General features: G+C 36.9%; 1 protein-coding gene across 1 annotated transcript in view; it reads left to right on the top strand.

The window, feature by feature from the left end:
- The window catches only part of LOC101964358 (attractin), a 140471-nt gene that overhangs the window by 60858 nt on the left and 51692 nt on the right, over nucleotides 1-27921 (top strand). Inside the window, exons 7-16 of the mRNA XM_005320520.5 lie at nucleotides 2226-2316; nucleotides 3116-3359; nucleotides 4075-4258; nucleotides 5347-5501; nucleotides 8873-8957; nucleotides 19045-19265; nucleotides 21201-21322; nucleotides 22246-22384; nucleotides 23915-24105; nucleotides 27640-27859. Of these exons, the coding sequence (XP_005320577.2) occupies nucleotides 2226-2316; nucleotides 3116-3359; nucleotides 4075-4258; nucleotides 5347-5501; nucleotides 8873-8957; nucleotides 19045-19265; nucleotides 21201-21322; nucleotides 22246-22384; nucleotides 23915-24105; nucleotides 27640-27859 (1652 nt within the window). The remainder of the gene's footprint in view (nucleotides 1-2225; nucleotides 2317-3115; nucleotides 3360-4074; nucleotides 4259-5346; nucleotides 5502-8872; nucleotides 8958-19044; nucleotides 19266-21200; nucleotides 21323-22245; nucleotides 22385-23914; nucleotides 24106-27639; nucleotides 27860-27921) is intronic.

Below are 27921 nucleotides of genomic sequence, written 5' to 3'. Positions count from 1 at the left end.
TAGCCAGACTATGGAACCAGCCTAGGTGTCCATCAACAGAAGAATGGATAAAGAAAATGTGGGATATATACACAATGGAGTTTTAATCAGCCATAGAGAAGAATGAAATTATGTCATTTGCAGAGAAATGGATGGAACTAGATACCATTATCATGATAAGAGAAATAAGTCAAACTCAGAAGGTCAAGGGTGGTATATTTTCACTCTTAAGCAGAAGCTAAGAGGAAAAGGACAAGAAAGATGGGAGCAATCTCATGAAAATCAAAGGGACTTCAGTAGAAGAAAGGAACAAAGGGGGTGGGAGATGGGGAGGAAGGAAAGAAGTGCTGGGGAGTGATACTGGCCAAATTATATTGTTACATTGTGTGCATGTATGAATATGCAACAAGATACCCATTGATAGGTACAACTATAACATACTGATTTTTAAAAACATGGATAAAAAAGACCTAGGAGTGTTAGCTCAGTGATCAAGTGCTTCTGAGTTCAATTCCTAGTACTGGGGGAGAAACTAAAAACAATATTCTGCATTTTTGTCCTTTATTTAGCTTAACATTCTTTGAGATTTATGTTGCTATATATTGCTTGAGTTTATTTGGTTATATGGATATTATTAATTAATTAATTAATTAATTCATTCATTTTTAATTGATAGACAGCTGTTTTTGCTATGATGTTATGATAGAATTTTTCTAACATTTTCTTTTAAGAATGTTTTTGAGGGGCTGGGGTTTTGGCTCAGTGGTAGAGCACTTGCCTAGCATGTGTAAGTCACTGTGTTAGAGCCTCAGCACCACATTAAAAAAAATAAGTAAACAAAATAAAGGTATTTTTTTTTTAAAAAAAGGAATGTTTTTGATAATTTTTTAAAAAGTTGGATTATCCAGGTATACTCTCAGAGAAAAGAAACATTTACTTAAAGTACAACAAGACCTTTGTTTTTTTTTTTTTTGGCTGTTAATTCTAGAAAAGTTAAAATTAATACTTTTAGGTGTGTGTGGGTGCCACATACCTGTAATCCCAGCTACTTTGGAGGCTGAGGCAGGAGGGTAACAAGTTTGAGACTAGCCTGGGCAAGTTAGCAAGATCCTGTTTCAAAGTAAAATTTTAAAATGGGTTGTGGATGGGGCTGGGTTTGTGGCACGGTGGTAGAGCGCTTGCTTAGCACGCATGAGCCTCTGGGTTTGATTCCCAGCATCACGTTAAAAACAACAACAACTAAATAAACAAAAGTATTGTGTCCATCTACAACTAAAAATATTAAAAAAAAAAAAGGGGAGGCTGTGGATGTAGCTTATTAGTAGAATGATCCTGGATTCACTTCCCAGTACCACCCCCATCTCACACAATGTTGCCTCCCGCTGTGCAAAAAAAAAAAAATCAACATTTTAAAAGTATCATCTAAGGATTTATCCCTATATATAAAATTTTTTTTGTTAATCTTTTTCCCCCTGTTTATGTGCATAGAAAGATAACTGGAATGTTGTTTACTCACTTTAATAATATTTATTTCTAGGTAATAGAATGTGGGGTTGTGTTTTAAACTTTTAGCTGTTTTCTTCATAATGAATGTGTATGATTTATAATAGCAACTCAGTGATATTTTTCTCGAAAACAAACAAAATACTCAAAATTAAATATGTTAAGATGTTGAATATGATTATTCAGTAATGCAAGGGTACGTATAAATTGTATGGCAAGAGTATTAAATTATTTTCATTTTGGCATGTTTGTATTTCAGAAGATCAGTATGTAAATTTATAGTATAATTGAAATGCTATAATATATTCAGCCTTCCTTAAAAGTATGACTAAAATCAATTAGATGAAAGAAAAGGGAAATTTTCTAGTAATTTCCTTTTATTTATCTTCAGTTTTTTATGATGGATTGAAGGAAAAGTTATTGTAATAAATTAAGTTGAAGTCCCTTTAGTATGATGCAATCTTCAAGTGATTTAGACTACAGAAGAGATTTTCAGAAGAGGCATTAGAAGCTTCCACTAGACTTTTATTTCCTTCTTGTCCCAGTGCTACGTAGTCCACCATCCCTTCCTGAATTTTCAGATACCTAGTGGGCTCAGGTGTCAGTAGTGTTTGCCAGGGTAACAGGCGCCTCCCTGTGTCCTTGATTTAATGAACATCTCAAAACTGGATTGTTACAAATAAAAGAGTACAAGATATTCTGTTTTGTCATTTGGATAAAAATTTGATCTGTTTGTTTTGTAGGTATGACCTTGCTTCTAGAGAATGGCTTCCACTAAACCATTCTGTGAACAATGTGGTTGTTAGATATGGTCATTCTTTGGCTTTATATCAGGTAAAAATACCCACACTCTGTACTAAGCATGAAACTCGACTCTTCCTCAGTTAATTTATGTATTATACAGTTGAAAAGCTATTGAATGTTTTTTTTTTAATTGGGGCAGACTTTCTTTTGGTGGTGGGAGTTATTTGATTGGCTAAGTTGTAAGTGGAATTGAAGCTGCAACTTCTTGAACCCAAGAGATTTTAATGGATCTAACCATACTGAGATATTATTGATTGTGATGCCAAGTGGTTAGAACTGTAGATTAAAAAGTATTGATTAGCATTTATGCCATTCCAGGTTTATCCAAAAATTGTCAAGCAACTAAATAATAATTTTCACCTCCCATTTTTGGAGGTATGTGTTAGGATGAAGCAACTTTATTTTTTCAAGTTATTTTATTATGTAAAAGATCTCATATAAGCAAGCCCAAGAAAATGACAAAGTTTTAGAGACATAAAATATGATTTGCTTATTTTTGTTCCTTTTTGCATCCTCTTCCTAATTATTCATGGAATGGCCCATTAATACTTTTTAAGCTGAGAACAATATTGAGATTTTTGAACTGGTTATTTTTTGTTCTCAGATTTGAATTTTTTTTTTTTAGAGAGAGAGAGAATTTTTTAATATTTATTTTTTCATTTTTGGTGGATAAAACATCTTTATTTTTTTGATTTTAATGTGGTGCTGAGGATTGAACCCAGCGCCCCGTGCATGCCAGGCGAGTGCATTACCACTTGAGCCATATCCCAGCCCCTCAGATTTGAATTTTTAATGTTTTTTTAAATCCTGTTTATGTTTTTTCCTCTAGGATAATATTTACATGTATGGAGGAAAAATTGATTCAACAGGCAATGTGACCAATGAGTTGAGAGTGTTTCATATTCATAACGAATCATGGGTATTGTTGACCCCAAAGGCAAAGGAGCAGTATGCAGTGGTTGGACACTCTGCACACATTGTAACACTGAAGAGTGGCCGGGTGGTCATGCTGGTTATCTTTGGTCACTGCCCACTCTATGGATATATAAGCAATGTACAGGAATATGACTTGGGTAGGTATATTTTTTTCTAATAGACATGTTTTAAACATCAACTTAAAAACCTCTCCCTTTATTGTTAGGATGTTAAATAATATTCAAGCTAACCTAGATCCAGTTCTTCATCTTGAAACACAGATTACACGGGTATAACCAGTAAAATTTAGGCTATTGATGCCCCTTTGTAGTGTGTATGTGCTAATGTCAATGCAAGGAGCCAAAGAAGGCACTGAATACTTTGGTTGTTAAAAATCAATAAAAATAGTTCAGAACTATAAATACTATGGAAGAGAACTTGAATCGCCCTTTAGTGATTGGTTTAATGGAGTGTGAATTTCCGTTAATATATAATCTTTCCTTTGGTTAACTTTTACTTTATCTATTATTGTTTAGTGGGAGTATCAGCCATAATTGACATTTTGATAAAGTTGGCCCATAATATACACCTCTATATTGGTCACTTAAAGGCCATAGTGAATTAAATTCTCACTTGTTAAATTTAATGAAATTGTTTTCCTATATAGAGTGTTAGAACATCAAAACATGTAACAGATTGGAATTGGCCATATGGCTTTGTTACAAGTTTTAAGTGGATTTTTTTTTTTTAGTCAGAAAGATAAAATTATATGTATCAACCCTCTTGAAATCTCTTCTCCATCTGTGCAATATTTTGAAATTACATTTTAGAGAAGGGGAACCTGCATGCTTTTGACTGTTTTTCCCTTTCCAGAGAGGAACACCTGGAGTATTTTGCAAACCCAGGGTGCCCTTGTGCAAGGGGGTTATGGCCACAGTAGTGTTTATGATCACAGGACCAAAGCCCTGTATGTTCACGGCGGTTACAAGGCTTTCAGTGCCAATAAATACCGGCTTGCAGATGACCTCTACAGATACGATGTGGACACCCAGATGTGGTGGGTGCTTTTTCTTGAGCTTTTGCTTAAAAGTGTGAATTCTATAGAGGCAATTGTTGGAAAAATATATTTGCTGATTTTTTTTTGGTTTCAGACTGGGCAGGTAATTCTGTTTAGCATTGTATATAAAGAAATTAGGAAAAAGCATAGGGTAATAAATTAGCTGATGTTTATTTTGTTATATTATCCTATTTTGTAATATGAAACTGCTTGGTTTTAGGGCATTGATTTCCAGTTTTCATACACTGAATGCTACAATAAAATTTTTTCCCTTCAGAATCCTAAGGAGTGAACTACATAGTTGAGTTTGTATAAACATTTATAATTAAATAAACTATATTCTCTTTTTCTGGTGGTGATGTTTGAGATGGAACCCACGCATGGGAGGCAAGTGCTCTACTACTGAGCTGTACCTCCAGTAAGATATATTCAGTTTTGAACTTTATCTTGATGATCCATGTGTCACCCTTGGGGTCGGCTACTGGTGTCATTCCAATAAAATCAAATAGGATGCTGATATCTAATTGATAGAGCTCGCTTCACTCTGAACCAGAGACCAGCTTATAAAAAGTACTCTAATTTTAACAACTGTAAAGCTAGCCTGAGTTATGAAATCATGTAATTTTAAAGCAATGTTTTTCTTCTTTTTGTATTTCCTCACATATTTGAGACCGTGCCCATGAAAATGTATTTACATTTTGGAATAAAAATCATCATTTTTAGTGACTTTATAATACTTTTTCATCTGAGTATACTGAGCCTGTGTGATTGGAAGTTTTGGTTTCTAGCTTTTGTCTTATAAGTATTTTGCATAGGTCTCTCTCTGTTTCATGATTTCTGCCCAGAAAGTGGAGTTGTAGTACCATGGGGTATTAACGTTTTAAGGATCTTAATATCTTTTGCCAAAATTCTTATAAGTTTTTAAAGTTTTACATGTTTGTTGAGAGAGTTACTAAGTACAAGGAAAATTCTGCAAGTATTTACACATTTGGGTTTGAAGCTAATAAAATGGTTATGTTTGCATTAGCAGATAAATAACTATTCTTAAAAACTAACCTTATATTTATTATTTTTAAATAAACTCAAAGGACCATTCTTAAGGACAGCCGATTTTTCCGTTACTTGCACACAGCTGTGATAGTGAGTGGAACCATGCTGGTGTTTGGAGGAAATACACACAATGACACATCCATGAGCCATGGTGCCAAATGCTTCTCTTCAGACTTCATGGCTTATGACATTGGTAAGTTTCCCAGAGCCATTTTTCTCTTCAGAAGTGTTTTTTTTTTTTTTTTAATATAAGCAGCATTTTAAAAGAAACTGAAAACATCACTAGTTCAAATGGTCAGGCCACTTGAAAGAGGTCCAAATGGTAGTTTTGTATTTATTTGACTAAAGTTATATATTTATTCAGAAGCATTACTCTACTTTCAGTTCTTTTAGAAGTCACTCTTTTTTATTTTTGAAGATGATTTGAGATAACTAGTCTCTTCTTTGTTAGAAATGCTTTACATAGTAGTGTTATTTTGTAACTACCAGCACTGGGTTAAGATTAGCTTTATTTTATTTCTTGTAAAACAAGTCTCACATGTATTCTTGGTGTGATAACATACTTGACCACCAGAGGGCAGTATTTCCTCATTCATAAGTAATACCAGTGTTGTGTATAAATATTAGATGTTCATTAAAAAAAATTTTTTTTAATTGTGGTAAAATACACAAAACATAAAATCTACTATCTTAATATTTAAAAGTGTATTTGGGGCTGGGGTTGTGGCTCAGTGGAAGTATTCACCTAGAATCTGTGAGGCACTGGTTTTGATCCTCAGCACCACAGAAAAATAAATAAATAAAATTATTTTAAAAAAGTGTATAGTTGGTAGAATTAAATATAATCATAATGCTATGCATTTAGCACTACAGTTCATCTCCATAACTGTCTTCGTCTTATAAATCTGAAACTATCCATTTGGCAACATTTCCACCTTCCCTCTATCCTTTGCAACTACCATTATACTGTCTGTCTTTATTGTATACACATAAATCTACAGTTCACTTTCAGCAGACATTTATGTGCTAGCTCCTGAACTTCTGCATTGGGGATGATCAAATGAATAAGTTATAGCCCTTAGAGTAAAAGTGGAGGAGACAGAGAAATGAGCAGACTATATAGTTGCAATTCAAGATTTTTTTTTCCACTGAAAGCAATATATTTGAGCATAACAAAGTATTCCTAAGTCCTGGTAAGGGCAACAGCAGGGAAGGCCTTCTTGTAGGTCCTGAGGAACACTGGGAATCAGTCACGTACTATTAGTACTTCCCAAACAGAGGAAGTCCATATGTAGTGACACAGAGACAGGAAGTGACCAAGGCACATATTTAGAGCCTGTGAGTTATTACTATCCTGTTCATCATACCAAAGGTAGCAGTGACCCCAAAAGAGACTAGAAAAGTAAACAGCTATCAGCCTAGGACCTTCAGATCTTAAGTAGCCTGTTATGTTATGTTGAGGAATGTGGGATTTTTGAAGCATGTTTCAGAGGAAGTGATGGAATTGTATGTATATCTTAGGAATATCGCATTAGTGGCATTTTGTAGTATTTGGAAAGGGGCATGTTGGCATTTAGGAGACTTGCTGAAGTCTTGGTGAAGGTTTGAACTAAGGTGGTAGATGTGGCTCTGAGAGTAAAGATATAGACATACTTTGATAGCTACCAGGAACTTTGAGGTTTGATGGGATGTGTTTTGAAAGAAGTGAAAGCATCCTTAATCCCAGGTGTGATGTGGACCATTACCTATTGCCAAGATTGGGAATCAACATGGAGGAGTACAATCTGAGAAGAAGAGAGTGAAGGAAATGTTGGACCATATCCAATTGAGGATATCTGAGAGAGAAAAACTCAGAGAGCTGGTAGGAAGCTTCAGGAGGTGTGAACTTCTGTAATGAAAAACAGCCACAGGGCAGATGGATAGAGAAGTCCAAAAGAGAGTGAAGATTGTGAATAGTGTTATGGAAGTAGGAGGAAAATAGGCGAGAAGGATGATCTCAGAAGAATCGGTTAATGCCTCTAGAATAGTTAAGTAAAATAAGGTCCTGAAAGTCCTTCAGATTTAGCAAGAGTTATTATTACCCTCTAGTCATAGAGGAGTAACATAGATTATAGGAAGCTGGGAAATAACATGGGGTGAAGTGCATACATGTTGAACATTGACTTTTATTTAAAAACTTTCACTGAAGAGAAGGAAAAGGGCAAGTTGAGTGCCTCAGAAGGAGATAAATCTAGGAGAGGCATTAGAGAAAGAAAAAGAGAGAGTCAGAGGAAGATGGGATATTTTGAGTATATTTAAATGTTGTGGTGAAAACCAAAATGAATGTGGAGACTCAAAGGAGAAAAGTTTTATGTTGTTGAGTCAGAGAAGGGACTTTGGGAGGGGAGAAGAAGAAGAGATCCTGCCATACTGGTTTTGGGGAAGGAAGCAAGGTAGGCAGAAAGCTGGGGGCAGTTGTGGCCTTTGAACTTCACGCTGAAGAAGATGGGGTAGAGGCTGGATGAGAGAAGGCTATGTAGGTAATGGTCAAGCTCTGCTTAGGTAGGTCTCAGAGGGTGAAGCAGTGAGCATATGGGTGGTATGGTGCAGGAGCACCTGCTCTTATCCATTCAGAAGAGAAGTTATTAGCATAGGTTAGGTCAAAGGAAGCTTTTCTAGATCCAGGGGATCTAGAAAAAGACTTAAAATATTAGATGAATTTAAATTCAAAAAATTTTAACTTTCACCTACATTTTTCCATTGTAGCTACTAAGTTTGGGCGAATCAATATAGAGAAGAGTGGAACATAATTGTGGAACTCACGTTTTACTTACATCAGCTTTGTAGAAAATAAATTTTCTTTAAGTTAAAAATTATCTTGGCTTGGGGTAGGGTGTGGTTCAGTGGTAGAACACTTGCCCATTGTGCATAAGGCCCTCCTGTGTTTGATCCCTGGTACTACCAAAAAAAAAAAAGAAAAAGAAAAAGAAGAAGAAGAAGAAACATTCTTGTGGGTACAATCAAAAGGATAGCAGGGTGAAAGACCTGTATGTCATGGCTGTTAGATGCTAATTGCCATATGACCCATCTTGTTTTGGGTACTGGGGATTGATCCCAGGGGCACTTAATTAGTGAGCCATGCCTAGCACTTTTTATATTTTGAGTCAGGGTCTTGGTAAGTTTCTTAGGGCCTTGGTAAGTTGCTGAGGCTGGCTTTGAATAAGCCTCCTGAGCTGCTGTCTTGTGCCCCTGTGCCCATCTTTTGTACACTACTGCTCCACTGCTGCTGGTTATTACCAGCAATCATAGCATGACTAATAGAGTTGACTGGTATGTTTTACAAGGCTGTGTGTGTGTTACAGTCTTTTTCTCCTTTTTAAAATTTTTTTTAATTGTAGATGAACACAATATCTTTGTTAATTTATTTTTATGTGGTGCTGAGGATTGAACCCAGTGCCTCACATGTGCGAGGTAAGCGCTCTACCACTGAGCTACAGCCCCAGCTCTACAGTCTCCTTGAAAACTGTCAGTTTCTGTTGATTATGAATGGCAGTCCTCTCTGAAATGTGTTTTTCTTGCTTCTAGCTTGTGACCGCTGGTCAGTGCTTCCCAGACCTAATCTCCACCATGATGTCAACAGATTTGGCCATTCTGCAGTCTTACACAACAGGTAATTGGAGAAGTGCTTGCTTTTTTTCTTTTGTGCTTGAGATGGAAGTGAAATAAAATATGTAGAAGTGAAAATGGACTAATATTATTTGCAGAATTCCCTCATTCCATTAGTTTTTCACAGAGTACAAATTTCCTGATTAAGGGTTAAAATATTCGATGTGACTGTAAATTGCTTCAAATGCCATGTTCGCTGATCTGGTGGTGTTAGCACACAGGGACATTCTATGTTTTGTGGTATTGGGATGTGAGGGGCAACAAAAGCTCCATGCATGTTACTGTGTTAGGTCTTATGTAATTCTTTTTGGTACTTAGGTTGTTGAGTTTCAAGTAGCTGTATCTGAACAGTAAAGAAAGTTTTGGAAAAAAATAGAGAGAGCCCTTTAGGTGAGAGGTAAGGTAGGGAATAGAAATGGAGAGAGGTTGTGGATCTTAATATAAGGCCAGTCTGTAGTCTTTGGATATTTTGAAGACTGCAATGTGTTTTTCTTCATTGCTTAAAATCGCCTGGGCCAGCTACCAGAACTCATCATAAATCTGCTCTGGAGAAATTCTGTCCAATAAAGGAGATTCTGAGTGGCCATTCTACCTACCTGTTTCTTACATTGAGCTTTAAAGATGTTTAAGAAGTTAAACAGCCTACTCATGTCATTAGTTTTTCTCATTCTGTTTCTGCTATTATTACTACTGTTTCTACTTTTAAAATTCAAAGTCACATAGACCCTATAACTATTGAAGCCTTTAATACTTGCATTATGTTAGGATACCTTTGGCTTTTAAAATTTCTGTTGTAATGATGAGAGTAATTTAACTTGAATTAGGAAAAATAAGAAAGCAACATTTTTGAGATATTGTGAAGGAAGAGTTGATAGAATTTAGACACTAGGGATTGGTCCAAGTGCTATCTTTTATAGAGCAGTTATTTAAATTTTTTTAGCAATATGTAAGATCTTATGGTGAGAGCGTTTGGTAGTGATAGACTAGCTTCTTGAAGTTTTCCCCCCAGAGAGCAGAGGCAGCCCTGGGCATTACCTTGTCTGTGGCTGCCTGGCCCCAGCTCTCCTCATCTTGGCATTCCTGGAGTTCTCCTGGCGCATGGTTTGGAATGGAATAGGCATTTGCTAGATGTCAATCATTTGTACTGTGATGATAACTATCAAACAGATGAATCTTTTATTAAAACCTTCTTGAGTTTTATACAAACTCAATTTTATGACTGTTTATCATAAAATGTAGTTTAACCATGAATCAAAGTTGGAAATGGCTTGTTTGATGATGATGCTTCTGTTTTTGTGTAATACAATAGTGTGTTTGAGCCTGATATGTGAGTGTGAGTACTGGACAGGCTTGGCTGGGGCGGAGATAATGAACAAGGCCATCTACTAAAAGGCTGTGGTTTTAGTTTAATTTTATGAAATAATATGGTGAAGGAGAAGCTTTGATTCACATCATTTCTTTCTTTTTTTTTTTTTAGAGAGAGAGAGAGAGAATTTTTTTAATATTTATTTTTTTAGTTTTTGGTGGACACAACATCTTTATTTTATTTTTATGTGGTGCTGAGGATCAAACCCAGCGCCCTGTACATGCCAGGCGAGCATGCTATCGCTTGAGCCACATCCCCAGCCCTCACATCATTTCTTTAATAAGTCAGCAGCAGTGGGTCAGGTATAGTTAGTTGACTTAGCTATTCTTCTCAATCACCTGCTCCCGGATTTTCTTTTCTTTTCTTTTTTTTTTAAATAAACATAATATATGTGTGTGTGTGTGTGTGTGTGTGTGTGTGTGTGTGTGTGTGTGTGTGTATAAATTTTTTTTTTTTTGATGTGGTGCTGAGGATCGAACCTAGGGCCTCACAAATGCAGGGTGAGCACACAACCTGCCTCTGAGCCACAACCCTGGCCCCTCTAGATTTCTTTGAAGACCTCTCCCTGCCTTCCCAGAGCCACTAGGTGACCAGAGGAATTAAGTATTGCCGAGAAAACCAACTCTTCCTTGGTGGAGGAGGGAGTTCATTTGATTAAATAACAAATAGAATTTGTTGAATCCAGCCTGACTCACGTCATGCTCTGTGAGCCAATAGTGGGCTTAGAAATGTGGTGGGGCTGGGGCTGGGGCTGTGTGTGGTTCAGCGGTAGTGCACTTGCCTGGCATGTGTGAGGCACTGGGTTTGATTCTTAACACCACATATAAATAAATAAAGTAAAGCTAAAAAATATATTTTTTAAAAAAAGAAATGAATGTAGTGTTCATTTTGTTGTTTGTATTAAAATATGCAGTTTTCAGATATGGTAATAAATACTTATTTTATGCTGCTATGAACATAAATGTACAAATATCTCTTCAGTGTGCTGATGATTCTTTGTATATATAGTCAATAGTGGGATGCTGAACCATATGTAGTTCTTTTTAAAAACTTTTGAGCAACCTTCATACTCTATAATGGTTACAATAGTTTGTGTTTCCATCAATAATATACAAGAGTTCCCAATTTTCCATATCCTTGCCAAAATTTTCTCTTTTTTTAAATGACTATTTTAGCAGGTATGAGGTGATATCTTATTCATTCATTCATTCATTCATTCATTCATTCATTTATTTATTTATTTAGTGGTGCTGAGGATTTAACCCAGGATCTTGTGCATGCAAGGCAAGCACTCTACCAACTGAGCTATATCTCCAGCCCTCATATTGTATTTTAAACTTGCATTTCCCTGGTCATTAATGAGGTTGAACTTTTTTCATGATCTGTTGGTCATTTGTATGTCTTCTTTTGAAAAATGTCTGTTCAAGTCCTTTGCCCATTTTTAAATTAGAATATTTTTTCTTAGCTTTTGAGTTCTTTGAATTCCTCATATGTTTTGGATATGAACCCCTTATCAGATGTGTTATTTAAACAGAAATATTTTCTCCCATTACATAGCTTGTGTCATCAATCAATTGGTTGCTTTCCTTCTCTGTGTAGAAGCTTCTTAGTTTGATGTGACCTCATTTGCCTATTTTTGCTTTTGTTACCTGTGGTTTTAGTGTCACATAAAAAAAAAGTTCTTGCCTAGGCCATTTTCATGGAGCTTTCACCCTGTTTTCTTCCAATGGGTTTTTTAAAGTTGTAGATGGACACAATAACTTTATTTTATGTATGTATTTTTATGTAGTGCTGAGGATTGAACCCAGTGTCTCAACATGTGCTAGGCACTGAGCCACAACTCCAGCCCTTCTTCTAGTAGGTTTTGTTGTTGTTGTTGTTGTTGTTTTGGTACCAGGGATTGAACTCATGGGCACTTGACCACTGAGCCACATCTCAGCTCTATTATGTATTTTAATTAAGAGACAGGGTCTCACTGAGTTGCTTAGCACCACTTTTACTTTGAACTTGTGATCCTCCTACCTCAGCCTCCTGAGCTGCTGGAATTACAAGAGTGTGCCACCAGCTCTTTTATTAGTTTCATGATTTTTAAAATACATTTTAAAAGACTTCAAGTCTTTTAATGCATTTTGAGTTGATTTTTTGCATGAGTATAATTTAATTCTTTTGCTTGTGGATATCTGATCTTTAGTTGAATTCTATTATGATGGTCAGAGAACACATTTTATTTTCTATTTTGATAAATATTTATTGGGATTTTTTTATGATCTAGTATATTATCTGTCTTGGAGAATGTTCCATGGGAGATTGCATATGTTGCTTTTATTGGGTGGAGTGTTGTTTAGGTAAGAGGTCAAGTTGGTTAACCATGTTGCTCAAGTGCTATGTCCTCCAATATTGAGAGTAGAATATTGAAGTCTCCAACAATTATTGTTCTTGTCGTATTTCTTATAAGGCAGGTCTGCTAACAAGTCTTTTAGTGTTTATCTGATGATATTTTTATTTTAGCTCCATTTTTGGAGGATAGTTTTGTCAGAGCATTGTTGCTTTCTACACTTTCCCTATGTCTTCCTTTGCCTTCTAAGATCCATTGTCTTTTTTAAAAAATATTCTTTTAGTTGTTGATAGACCTTTATTTTAATCATTTATTTATATGTGGTGCTGAGAATCGAACTCAGAGTCTCACACATGTGAGGCAAGCACTCTACCACTGAGCCACAATTCCAGCCCCTCCATTGTTTCTTAACTGATAATCTTAAGGCATTCTCTTATCTGATGAATTGTTTTACTTTTGTTGTCTTCACATTGTCTCTTAGTTTTGAGCTTTCAGTTTATGATGTGTTGAGATATGGGTCTTTTTGTGTTTGTCTTACTTGGAAGGAATTGAACTTTATGGATGTATGGACTAATCTTTTTCAAATTTGGAAATTTTTCAAACATTATTTCTTTAAGTGTATTTTTTTTCCTTACTCTTCCTTGTGGAATTCTGTTATGTAGATATTGGTATGCTTGAAAGAATTCCACAGGTCCCCGTGGCTTTGTTAACTTTTTTTTAGTATTTTATTCCTTTCTTTTCTTCAGATTATATCATTAAATTAATCTATCTTTTTTTTTTATGTGGTGCTGAAGATGGAACCCAGGGCTTTATGCATGTTAGTTTGTGCATGCTAGGCAATTGATCTACTACTACAAGCTGCATCCCCAGCCCTAGTGATGTATTTTTTTAATATATTTATTTTATTTTTACGTGGTGTTGAGGGTCGAACCCAGCGCCTCGCGCATGCCAGGCGAGCGCGCTACCACTTAAGCCATATCCCCAACCTCCTAGTAATGTATTTTTAAAATGGCTATTTTTTCCCTCTACCAGCTCAAATCTGTTGTTGAGTAACTGTAGTGAATTTTTGTTTTACATAATTGTATTTTCAATTCCAAGATTTCCATTTCTTCTTCTCCTTCTCCATACTGGTGATTGAACTCAGGGGCACTCAATTACTGTGCCACTCCCCAGCCCTATTTTGTATTTTATTTAGAGACAGGGTCTCACTGAGTTGCTTAGCACCTTGCTATTGCTGAGGTTGTCTTCGAATTCATGATTCTCCTGTTTCAGAGCCACTGGGATTATAGGCATGTGCCACTGTGCCCAGCTCCATTTATTTAATTTTTTTAAAAAATATTTTTTAGTTGTAGATACATATGATACCTTATTTAAAAAAATTTTAAATTGTAGATGGACACAGTACCTTTATTTTATATATTCATTTTCATGTGGTGCAGAGGATCGAACCCCATGCCTCCCACATGCAAGGCAAGTGCTCTGTTGCTAAACTACAACCCCAGCCCTCTATTTATTCTTTTTTTAAAATATTTTTTTAGTTGTCAATAGAGCTTTATTTTATTTATTGATATGTGGTGCTGAGAATCGAACCCAGAGCCTCACACATGCTAGGCAAGTGCTCTGCCACTGAGCCACAATCCCAACTCCTCCATTTATTCTTTATAATTTTAATTTATGTCTCTTTATTGGTATTCTCTATCTGTTGAGCCATTAATGTCATACTTTCATTTAATTTTTTTAGACATAGTTTTTAAGTTCCTTAAAAATATATAATAGCTACTTTGAAATCTTCGTCTCCTAAGACAAACATGTGGAACTCCACAGAGGTAGTTTTTGTTGACTTATATTTCTTCTGTATGGGTCACAGGTTTTAATTTTTTTGTTTATTTTGTTGAAAACTAAATATCTTAAAACAATAAATGGTAAGAAAACTGATCAGATTGTGATTCTTGTCACCATCATCACTGACAACTGTTGCTGTTTATATAAGGTACTGTGTGTTCTGTTCTGTCTCCCCACACAGGGTGCCACTGCTGATTTCTCTGATTAGTCGTTTTTTCTTGTTTTTAATTTAAAGTCCAACTTCCTCTGGAGTGCCCCTAGATCAGCTTAGTATTCAGCCAATGATTTCTCAATGGTTTTGCTAAAATGCTTAAATGCTTTCAGCTAATAAGACTCCAATGTTCAAAGTTCTGGAAGTTTATAAGTTTACCCTGGTTTTTACTATATGGCTGGTGCTGCCTTTTTCATTATTTTCTGCAAGTTCTTGAAGCCTTGTGTAGACACATACTACTGGAGATGTGAAATTTTATTAAAGCACCCTGAAGGATAATTGGGCTTGATTTAAAACTCTTAAAAACCTTGATTCTGGCCAGATGCTCTGGTGTACTCCTATAATCCTAGCTACTCTGGAGGCTTAGGCAGAAGAATTACAAAATCAAGTCCAGCCTGGGCAACATAGAACCCTATCTTGAAAAAATAAAAAAGCCCTTGACCCTTGACTTCAGGAGGACTTTCACTTCTGGAGCTTCTCCCACTGAAAGAACACTAATATGTGTAAAGCAAGAACTGGAAAGATAATGAGGAAACATTGGACAGAAACTAAGAGATGAATCAAGTTCACGGAGGGCTTCAGCCTGAGATTTTGCCCATCCAGCTGGGGCAGCAGAGAGCTGGAGCTGAATTTTGGGCTGATTTCCAGACTGAAGGATCAGGGGCCAGAGGTATTTTTGTTCGTAATAGATGCTAAATGGTTATTTCTGAGTGAATAAGTAAATGAATAGCATGATTTGGGCCTTGTTCTTTTTAGAGACAGATAATATAAATAATTATATTAAGTTTTTAGGCTAAAAACAAAATTAAACTGAAGAGATCAAATGCAGGAAAGAACAGGCCCATTTGTAATATTAGTCAGTATTAGAAATGTAATGTTATCCTTGAAATGGAAGAGATTTAAGCAAAATTCTTTTTTCCTAAAAGGATGTTAAAACTTTTTATTGTGAAAATTTGAAAGATTTAAAAAAGTAGAGATAATAGCATAATTAAGCCCCATGTGCCCCTTACTCTGTGTAGTCATCAATCTGTGGCCATCCTGAACCTGTCCATCTTACTTGGAAGCAATTTTCTAGCACAATAGGATTTCACAAGTAAATATTTTAGATTACAGTTGGTTTTCATTATTCACAGTGGTTATGTTCTGCACACAATGAATTAGTGAATATTGACTCTCTGCTCGTACAGGACATAGGTTTCTGCGAGCCTTCTCAGCACATTTTCCTAAACTAGTCAATATATTAACCCTGTTCAGTGTGTGTTTCTCTTTAAATACAATATATTGCCAATTTCTTACCATTGAGCTTGCCGTCAACAGCATTTTGACTCATGTCTAAACAAAATTTATCTAACACACATATTTCCTCCACAAAGGTACATCGTGGCTTAAAACAGGAGGCAGCACTTGAGCACTGCACTAGGGGTTGTAAACAATGAAATCACTAGCATAAAGTAAAGCACAAAAACTCAAGAAGGGGCCACTAAAACCATGAAAGGTACACTTGTTACAGTATGAGAGCTGAGACAAGAAGTCAGAGCACTCCTTTGTTTGAGCTGAGCTGGGAATACGTATGTTTCACCATTCAAATGTTTCACCATTCTGCATGCACATGCCTGCAAGTGACCAAAAACTGCTGCAAAGTATTGATTTTGGAGTTAGAAATAAATTTTAGCACATAGGTAAATTCACAAATACAGAATCTGCAAATAATGAGAATTGACTATTTTTCATTAAAGACTCTTAAAACGTATAAGTACTGCTGAGATTGGAGGTGCATGCATGTAATCCCAGGGTCTGTGGAGGTTGAGACAGGAGGATTGCAAGTTTGTGTTTAACCTCAGTGGTTTTAGCAAGGCCCTAAGCAACTTACACCCTGTTTCAAAATAAGTAATAGAAAAGACTTGGGTTATAGCTCAGTGGTAAAGCATCTGAGTTTTACTCTCCAGTACTCCTTCCCAGAAAAAAAGAAGAAAAAAAACCCTAACCAAAACAAAACAAACAAATAAAAAAAAAAACCAAAAACAAACAAACAAAAAAACCTATACTTAAAAATTATAACACTTAAAAATTAATAGTTCTTTAACATAATCAGCGTTCATTTCATATTCAAGGTTCTGAATTGTCTTATAATTCTTTTAAAATTTAGCTTGTTGAAATGAGGATCCAACTTAAATCACTAAATTAAAACCATTAAAACATGTTCTTTTTCTTAATTACAGGCTCCTTGCCTGTCATGTTTCCATTTATTTGCTAGACACTGTGTTGAATATCCTGTAGAGTTTCTTATAGTCCAGATTTTGATGGTGTATCCCCATGCTTTCAAATACATGTTGGTATCTCTCCTGACCTTCCTGCAAATTAATGCAGTCAGATTCACTTTAGGATTACAACAAGATTACTTCATAAGGTTGATTATTTTCCTTTATTTGAAAATTTCAAAGTAATAGACTGATTTCTTAGCATTGTCCAAAGATGACAGATGGGTTCATGGGCATGTGTTATTGAATTTAAGGATTTAAAAATATTTGGTGTGTTGTACCAAGTCCTTTATAGTTCTTATTCTTATTAAATTTCAAACACTTTCCATCTGTAGCCAGGGAGCATCCCTTCATGGTAGCTCTTGAATCTTTCTGACACTACATAGTCTTTCTCATACTGAAAATATTGTCCACATTCATTGTGAACATTTATTGTCCCAGACACACATTGGGTTTTTCTCTAAAAAGTTCTGATGTGGACCGGCAGGGGAATGAATGTTTTTAATTACTACAGTCTAAGTCATAGTCTTAATTATTACTATTGTGTTGGTCATTTAAGAAGACCAGTTAAAGAAAAACTGTGTTTCTGTGTGTGAGCTCTTCCTTCTCTCAATAGATAAACTGCTACACATTTTACATACTTTTTTAAAAAAAATTTTTTATTAGTTGCTCAAAACATTACAATGATCTTGACATGTCATACATTTGATTCAAATGGGGTACATACTTTTTTCTGCATGGCTTCCTCCCCGCATAACAGTTGGAGATAATGCCATAGCAGTATACAGAAATCTTCCTCATTTCTTTTTACATCTGTGTAGTATTTCATCATGTTGATGCATCAGAGTTTAATAGATTTTGGAGTGTTGGAATCTTTTTCCTATTTTTTTAATGATGTAGTTAATTACCTCACATGTATTTTTGCTATTGAATCTTTGTGATAGACTTCTAGAATGTGATTTCAGATTCAGAAGGTTGATGTGTAGTTTTATTAGAAATTGCTAAATTACCTGTCTGTGGGCTTGTGCTATTTTATAAACCCAGCAGTGTGTGAGTGTGCCTGTTGCCCCATAACTTCATCTTTCCGTGTTTTGCTCAAATTTTGAGGTCTTTTTCTTTGCTACTGTGATAGGTGAAAAATGTTACATAAGTGTGAGGTTTATTTTATTTTTTTAACCTCCCCACCCCTGGCCCTTTTCTTTTGATTTTGAGATAGGCTCTCACTAAGTTTCTTAGGGCCTCGATAAGTTACTCAAGCTGGCCTTGAACTTATGACCATTATGCCTCAGCCTCCTCTGGATCTGCTGAGATCACAGGTGTGTGACATCATGCCCAGCTTATGAGCATTAATTTGTTTTTCTCTTTTGACTAAAGTTGAGAATCTTTTCATATGCTTAAAGATATATGCATGGTTTAAGTCCTCTCTATATAAAATTGTTTTTCTACCTTCTGCATTTTTAAGTCATATGGAGGTTTTTCCTACTTTTAGGTTATGAAAAAGATTGCCTATTCTTTCTTCTAGAACTTATGTGATTTCTTCTTTTGGATGATTCTCTGATCCATTTGGAATTTATTCTAGTACATAGAGTGAGAAAGGGATTTAGTTTAACCTTTTTTTCATATGTTTAGTTATCTTGATACCATTTACTGAAAAGACCCACTAATTTAAGATTAATTTAATTACCCACTAATTTAATCTTAATTTAAATATTTAAAAAAAATTTTAGTTGTAGATGGATACAATATCTTTATTTTTATTTATTCATGTGGTGCTGAGGATCGAACCCAGGGCCTCATGCCTGAGAGGCAAGTGCTCTACCTCTGAGCCACAACCCCAGCCCAAGATGTCACTTTTGCATGTACAAATTTCATGGGTGATTTTTGGAACTATTCTTGATGAGCAAAGGTCAGGATTAAAGGGTGGAATTTGGGAGGGAAGGGAATTATAATTTTAGAGACCTTGAAGTAATTTCTTAGAGGACTTTGTTATATAAGATTTGTCTGAATGTTGTCTACAAAGTATATCATGTATTTGTAAATAATTTTTCAGCAAATTCATTATCTCCCTTTTTTCTCTAGCACCATGTATGTGTTTGGTGGTTTCAACAGTCTCCTCCTCAGTGACATCCTGGTATTCACCTCGGAACAATGTGAAGCATATCAGAGTGAAGCTGCTTGTGTGGCAGCAGGACCTGGTGTCCGCTGTGTGTGGGACACAGGGTCGTCTCAATGCATCTCCTGGGAGTTGGCAACTGAAGAACAAACAGAAAAGTTAAAATCAGAATGTTTTTCCAAAAGAAGTATGTTATTCTCTTCTTAGAATTTAATTAGAAATCTCATTTGATCACTTATTCAGAAACAGTATATGTATACTTCTTATATTCACCTTATTATCTATACTAGTTTAGTAATAACTTGTGCAAAGCCCTTCTCGGAGTTTGAGAATTAGTTTGTAAATATCTTTACAACAGATGAGAACAGGTTGTGTGGCTCCTTGAAGCTGTCTGTGAATGATAGGGACAAAATCTTCTTGGCATGCCATACGCTTTGTCCTCTGGCTCCATGACCTGGCTACAGTTGGTTCAAGGCAGTGCTATCCAATGGAACTTGTTTTGATACTGGAAATATTGCATATGTGCCCTGTTCTAGTCTGGTAGCTACTTAGCCACATGGGAATATCAGACACTGGAAAGGTGGTTAGTGTGCCTGAGGAACTGAATTTTTAACATCCTGGTTACCATATTGGATTTGGAGGTCTGACATTAAGGATGAGATTAAGAAGGCCAACCTAGAAAAGCCTATTGTAGATAGAGGAGTTGCCATCCTCACAACTGTTTTCTAGCTCTTCTAGTTGGATACAGCAGTGAGAACAAGACAGAGAGTTGCTGAGGATGAACAATGATTCCCACTTCTAGAAGTTCCCCTCATGTTTTCTAAGCTATTTTCTTTACCCTTCCAATTTAGCTTCTTGTCCTTTTGCTCTGACATAGCACAGAACAGCTGAGTGCAGACTGTACCTGTAATCCCAGTGGCTTGGGAGGCTGAGGCAAGAGGATCGTGAGTTCAAAGTCAGCCTCAGCAACTTAGAAGGCAGGAACATAAATCCTTAGTAAGAACACCCAGGCAACCAAGTTTTTTGATGGAGAACAGAATTACCAGAACACTGTGGGATTAGTCATTGTCTCCTGAAAAGGATAAAATCAGTGAAACAGTTATTTTTAATCAAATTTTTAAAAGTTCAAATTAAGTGTGCAAATGTACATGGGAAATAATGTTGAATTATCTTAGATGATTCAGTATTAGCCCATTTCCTGTCATCTCATGTGCAGTATCAACTCCCTGTTTCACTCCACTCTGTGCAGAGGTGGTCATACCCCTTTGATGATGACAAGAGAAGGAAGAGCAACCTAAGGGGTATACTGCTGGGGCCTTTAAGAGGGCGGGCCATGGACCCTCCCATTTACTCTTTTTTTTTTTTAAGTATTTTTTTAGTTGTAGATGGACACAACACCTTTATTTATTTACTTATTTATAATTTTTATGTGGTGCTGAGGATCAAACCCAGTGCCTCACACATGCTAGGCAAGTTCTCTACCACTGAGCCACCACCCCAATGCCCCTCCATTTACACTTTCTGGGTTTCACCATGTGCGGTATCTAAGAGGTGGTTCAGCGGATGAGTCAGCATGGTGGTGCAGCTTCTCTTTTCTGGGGTCAACAGGAAGTGCACCAGGTCTGCAGTCACCCCAGGGTTCTGCAGCTTGCATTGTGGAAATCAATGCAGCGTGACTCAGTTCACACTTCCCTTGGGGTCCAGGCACTGCCTGCTGCCTGTGCTCAAAATGAGCTTTGGTGTTTGTAACTGGGAGGAATGGATTGGTCTCCTTTGTAACTTTCTTTGGCTCCTGGACAGTTTCTGGTGTTTATTCTATTGCTGCTTGGTTTTTTCTTGGGGAAAAAAAATATTCAAAGACTCAGTTCTATTATATGTTAGACTTGTTAAATTAACTTATCTTTGCTCTTCATTTCCTTTTTTTTTTTTTTAAATGAAAATACTGTTTCTTCTCAGATTTTTTTCTAGGGCTTTTTTAACCTGAACATAACAATATATTTTACTTTCAGTTTTACTGTTCATTTTACTTCCCAGCCATTGTTAGGATTTTCTTTTTTTAACCCATCTCAGATTGTGCTTAATAGAAGCTGTCACAGTTGATGAGTATTTCTTCTCTTCTTAGCCCTTGACCATGACAGATGTGACCAGCACACGGATTGTTACAGCTGCACGGCCAACACCAATGACTGCCACTGGTGCAATGACCATTGTGTCCCTATGAACCACAGCTGCACAGAAGGCCAGGTCAGGGTCCAATTGTTAAGGATTTCAGGGGATAAAAATATCGTAATTGGGTTTAGGTGTAGGTTGAGTGTATGGCCATAAATAGTGGTCCAAATTTTTTTTAAATGGGATGTAGACTTGGATTTTATTATAGTTCAAGTTTTCTTTTTGGAAGGGATGCTGTATATATTTGGTTCAACATTCTCAGTTGCCATGGGCCTTGTTTATGGTGAGGTAGTACTAGTGCCTGAGGACAATTTTCCCTGGGCATGGTTGTGGCTAAGTACTAGATCTTTGGTCTGAGGCTTGTAACAGCAAGCTCACTCCACCCTTGTGAGATTGTTGGAGAAAGTTGGGATTTGAAGCAGGTGTGTAGTGTTCTCTAGTAGACCGAGCAAATGATAGACTTTGCCACAATCTCCTTGTCTTTTGTTATATCTTGGATCAGCATAAATTCAGTGTTCTTCATTTCCCTTTTTTTTTTTTTTTTTTTACTGAAAAAGTATTTCTTCAGTATCTCTTTCTAGGGCTTTAAAATCACATAGGATTTTGAATATTTAGATTATAATAAGGACTTATTAAATAAGATTAAGATGACCAAGCTTTTAAAGTTTATGTAAAAGACCTTTTTTTGTGTCACTTTATAAAATAGATTATTTTTGTCAGTTCACAAAATAGACTGTTCCATATTTCCATTTTACTGCTGAGAAGGTTGAGGCATGCTGTTTAAAAGAGTAGACTGCTTTCTTGCCAGGTAAACGCATGTCTATGAACAGAACATTTTACTACAGTGTTTCCGATGCACTGCAACTTCATTAGCATCTTATTTATCTCTATTTATTTGCTTTCTTGGTTAGATATTATTGTGTTTAGTGTCCTATTGGTCTTCAGCATGAGTTATCTCTATGGATATAAAACAAAAGCTTTTGTCCACTGTGTTCTAGATCTCCATTTCAAGGTATGAGAATTGTCCCAAGGATAACCCCATGTACTACTGTAATAAGAAGACCAGCTGTAGGAGTTGTGCCCTGGACCAGAACTGCCAGTGGGAGCCTCGGAATCAGGAGTGTATTGCTCTGCCTGGTAAGCCTTGCTAGGCACCTGGAGTATGGATCCAGAACCCTTAATCTTTTGCAATCTGGGTTGAACTTAATTGGGGGGAGGACCTTATTCTATGTATCTGTCACATTTATTTGTTGTTTATTTAACTAAAATCCAATTTGTAAGTATGTACTCCTCTATTCTTTGAAATAAGTCAAACATTATCTGCTCCTCTGGAGAATGAAATGATTCTGGGTTCATGTCGGTGAACCTGCTCCTTCCCTTGACATCCACCTGGCTGTGATAACTAAAACTAGAAGTCTGTAGTCTCAGCTGCCAGACTTCTGGGCACTGTATGGAAGAGTGTTACTGAACATGGGGATTCGGTTGTTGGCACCTCTTGAGGGGCTTCTCTGAGCAGAGGGAGAGGCAGATTTCTGTGTTAGCAGCAACTCTGAGGTGACTGCCAGTCCTGAGAACCTGGTTTATGGCATCCTGAGGTTTAAGGTGATGACTTTGGGGTGGCCAGCCAACTGAACCCCTGATATATTTGCTCCAACCGGATGTCCAGGAAGGGGGAGTTCTGTGGCACTATGCAACATCTGAGGCATGAGCAGGCCACTTGAGTAGAACCAGGGCCCTTTTGAATGTTCTTTGGAGTAATGCAGTACATCTTTCAGAATGGGCTTCTTGTTCATTGTTCTGAGTGTCAGTCATTCATGAATAGCAAAACCCCTGGGATCTTGCCAAAAGGCATGTTCTTGTATAGGCCTGGGGTGGGGTCCTAGAGTCTTCATTTTAACTTGTCCATTCCATGCTTCAAGGAGCAAGTCTGTGTGCTCTCAAATGATCTCTTTCCTGTGGTACCTCCCAATGATCTCAGTGGCTGTTTCTGCTAATGAACATTGTTCATGGTGTCTCCAGGGTACTTTGGTTCTGATGGTGTTGCTATTTCATTCACTGTTGAACCGGGAGTGTCCCCAGCTTCTATGCAGAATCTTAATGTGGGTTCAGCCTGATCACAAGGAACTGATTACAAAACTTGCCTTGTGTGGACTTTGGACTTTTCCTAAGATCTTACCCTCCTCATTTTTTGGTATGATTTATGTGCTTGGGTATAACTTGTACCTGAAAATAAGGAAAAGTGCAGCATTTGAAGACTTTAGATTTATTCATTCCCAACTTATTTCCATGTTTAAAGTTCTGTACTCCACCTTTCTAATGTGCATATTCATCTGTTTGCTCTCCACATAGGAGTTAGTCTTATTTCTAATTATTCTTCTAAAAGCTCTGCCATCAATCTAGCATTTACACTAAATGAATTTTCCTCCAAGTGACAGGAGAGTTGACTTCAGAATATACTTCATGAGACCCAGTAGATAGGACTGACAAACTTATCTCTTGCATTCTGTGTCTGGAAGTGAATAATGTGTCTCTTGCCCTTACCACATTCTTAATGAAGCACCTAGAATTCAATCTCAAGGATCATTTAGGTGTTCAGGAACTTGAACTAGGAATACAGTAGTTTTATGTAATTTCTAAAGCTGTTTTTTCTCTCCCCCTTTGTTAAAGAAAATATCTGTGGCGTTGGCTGGCATTTGGTTGGAAACTCGTGTTTGAAAATTACTACTGCCAAGGAGAATTATGACAATGCTAAACTGTACTGTAGGAACCACAATGCCTTCTTGGCTTCCCTTACAACCCAGAAGAAAGTGGAATTTGTCCTTAAGCAGCTGCAAATAATGCAGCCATCACAAAGCATGGTGAGTGAATCCTCAGAACCTAAGTGTCTCTTACCCACCTTTCTGCTGAGGGCATGACCACAGCTGGTGCATGGAAGGCTGTGGGTGACAGATGTGATGGGAAGAGGAGGAATGCCAGGATGCGTGGCGTAGTAGATATGGTGCTACACTGTCAGTCTCTTCCTTTTTTTTTTTTGTTTTAATATTTTTTTTAGTTGTAGACAGACACAATACCTTTATTTTATTTATTTATGTATTTTTATATGGTGCTGAGGATCAAACCTGTGCCTCACACATGCTAGGCAAATGCTCTACCAAGTGAGCTATAACCCCAGCTGAAGTCTTGTCCTTAAATGCCTTTAACCTTGAAACCTTTTTAATACTTCATACATTTTCTTAGTCATATTTATTATAACATGAAAAATAATATATGAGATGTATAGTAATGTGTGTATTTGTGCACATACTCTGGTGACATCACTGGATGATCCCTGCTTGTTTTGCCTCTATAGTTTCTGCTGTGGTAGGGAGCGAGGGGTCACAGCTAATTAGGCATCATAATTAGACATTATTTCCTTTAGATTTAAGGTATTATTCAGAACATGTTGTCACTACCACCAAGAAATATACATCTGTTTGGGTCTCTCTAGACCTGGCAGCCCAACAAGAGAGGGCATCTTCTTTTGAAGGGTTTCTGAGATCAGCAAGGCTCACGTTCTGTTCCTGTCCATCCAAGCTATTGGATGATTGGATGACTTTTAGTTGTTGTTCCACAATCACATTTTGCCATTTTTAGTCCAAAGTGCAGGCCCTGTGATTATACCTTCACTTAAGCAGATATTCAGAGAACAAAGCTCTCTCAGCTAGGTAGACTGTGGTAGAGAGAAGTATGGGGGTGATATTCTTTTGTTAAGCAGTGAGGAACTCAGGGCACCACTTCACTGGGTGAAACTGGCTTTGTCTAATGTGAATAAAGTATGGAATGTGGCCTGGGTCCTGGCTCTGTGTATCACATAAAAGGGCATTCTGAGATAGGGAGGGAAGAGGTGCCTGTGTTTACACTCTCTCAGTACTTTTTTTCCAGTGAAACTTTGTTATGGTGTGGACTCTCAGATATTGGCAGCCCATGCTTAATATGCCTACCTCAGGGACCACATTTGGTATGTTATGATAGCTTTTTCTAATTTTATAATCTCCATCAGAGATTGTCTGTGTTGGTTCTGTTCTTCTCTTCCCCAGATGTTGGCCTCTCCTAGCATTCTGTCCTTGGCTGTCAGCCAGCCTTACCTATCTATGGTCATTCACTCCCTCAAGAAACGGGAGGCTCACAACTTTGCCCATAGTGCTGGTTCTCTACTGGTGACTCTTAAGTCCACCTCTGTGTGAGACAATTGGTGTAGAAAGTTCCTATCATCCCAGCTGGGCACAGATGTACCTCAGTTCCCTTTCCTCTCTTCTTCAGGTATTACAGCCCTACCAGGTTCTGGGTGGTCTAGTCTGCTATGATAGCTTTAATTAAACCGAATCCCACACTCTTGAGATAAGACAAACAGATGAGACAACTAAAGTGTAATGTGTTCCCCATAGGTTTATCTCCAGATGTGGCCCAGTCTGTAGATCCCATATATGAAAAAGCAAGATAGGGTAGAGGCTGTGTGGTAGAGCTGGGAGGAGATAATCCTGAAGGTGGGAAGGAGTGAAGTGGAAAGGGAAGAAGGACGGGCTCCCTGTATGTTGGCACCCTCTCATACAAGGTGTAGAGGTTGAGGGAATGGCTCACTGAGCGAGCTGCGGGTTAATTTTTTTGGCTGGGGCAGGTTGGATGGGAGGAAGATGCTGTAGCTGGGCTTCAAGAAGGGCCCACATCCAAATCAGAGATACCTTGTCTATAATGCTAATGGCTCTGCATTTTATCAGGAAAGCAAAAAGACATTATTAAAAGACTTGTAAAATACATTAGTTATAATTTTGTTTGTTTTTAAAGGAAAATTAGAAAATACTAATAAAAGAATGTAAGAAAACAAATATCTTAGAATTTATTTATTTCAGGTCTTTTACTAGGCATGCATATTTTTCCTTCTCAAAAGTGAAAATACATTGTACATGTTTTTTTCAACTGTCAAAATTAAGACTACCTTTCATTTCTGGGTTAGACATTATAAATTGATTATAAAACATTTTTTTTAAAGTGCAATGGCAAGGAAATTTTAGGGAGTAGGAGATGAAAACCATCCAAGGTGTTCATTGCTCTTATTCTTTATAAAATCCATTGCTAAGTGGAGAAATAGAATAAAAAATACAGTAAACACCCACACCCACACCCCTCCTCCACAGAGTATTATGATTCAGCCTTAAAAAAGAAGGAAATACTGTCATTTGCAACCACATGGATAGACCTGGAGGACCTTATACTGAATGAAATAAGCTGGTCACAAAAAGACAAATACATGACTTTGCTTATGTGTAGAATTTATAAATGTCTAACTCAGGGAAGCAGAGAGTACACTGGTGGTTTTCAGGGCCTTGGGAGGTGCAGTGAGAAATGGGAACATGCTGATCAAATTGTTCGAAGTTTAGTTACATAAGATGTTCTAGAGATAATATATGCTATGGTGATAGTAGTTAATAATGGTGAATGTATACTAAATATTTCTTAAGGACATAGTTTTTACATGTTCTCATCACATGTACATACGGTCATACAAAGGTAAATATGAGAGGTAATAGATGTCAATTAGTTGATAGTGTTAACCATCTCACAATGTATACAATTATAAAAGCATCACACAAACTTTGGATTGTTCAGAGGGGAGTGGGAGTGGGTGGGGTGGTGGGGATGGGAAGGACTGTAGAATGAGACAGACATTATTACATATGTGTATAATTATACTACTGGTGTGACTGCACCATGTACACCCAGAGGAATGAGAAGTTGTGCTCCATTTGTGTACAATATGTCAAAATGCATTCTGCTGTCATGTAAACTAATTAGAACAAATTAAAATTTTTTTAAAAATATTTTTTAGTTGTTGATGTACCTTTATTCTTTACTTATTTATATGTGGTGCTGAGGATTGAACCCAGTGCCTCACACATGCTAGGCAAGTGTTCTGTTATTGACCCACAACCCCAGACCCCCAAAATTTAAAAAATAAAATAAAAGCATCATACAGGCTTAGCTCCTTTTCTAAGGATGGATACATTATCAATATTTTATGAATGTTGGTGAAATGACTTCATGTGTGAATGGCACTTAAGCCAGTTTAGGATAACCATCTCTTTGTAGGATTTGATGCAGAGTATAAAAATTTTGGTACTCAGTTATTACTTTGTTATGGATCTCTGTGAAAATTTTGATATTTCTTTTCTCTAAGCTATCAATTTGTTCTTTGTAAAATGGCCATATTGAAGTGGTGATCTATCCCAATGGCTGAGTTTAGAGTATAGGAAGGCTTTCCTGTACCTGTGAATATACCTAACTTAGTGGGTTTTATCAAGTAGCCTATTTGGTCAAAACATTGATTGTTTTCATAATTATGTCTCTTTTGCCCACAGTCCAAGCTCACCTTAACCCCATGGGTTGGCCTTCGGAAGATCAACGTCTCCTACTGGTGCTGGGAAGATATGTCTCCATTTACAAATAGTTTACTACAGTGGATGCCATCTGAGCCTAGCGATGCTGGGTTCTGCGGAATCTTATCAGAACCCACTGTTCGGGGATTAAAGGCTGCAACCTGCATCAACCCCCTCAATGGCAGCATCTGTGAACGGCCTGGTAAGGACACTGGTGATGGGCTCCAGGAAGTTTCAGAGAGGAGGCAGGTTAAGTATTGACAT

Source organism: Ictidomys tridecemlineatus, chromosome 5 (assembly GCF_052094955.1).
Source record: "Ictidomys tridecemlineatus isolate mIctTri1 chromosome 5, mIctTri1.hap1, whole genome shotgun sequence".
NCBI lineage: Eukaryota > Metazoa > Chordata > Mammalia > Rodentia > Sciuridae > Ictidomys > Ictidomys tridecemlineatus.
This window is presented reverse-complemented; position numbering and strand designations above follow the sequence as displayed.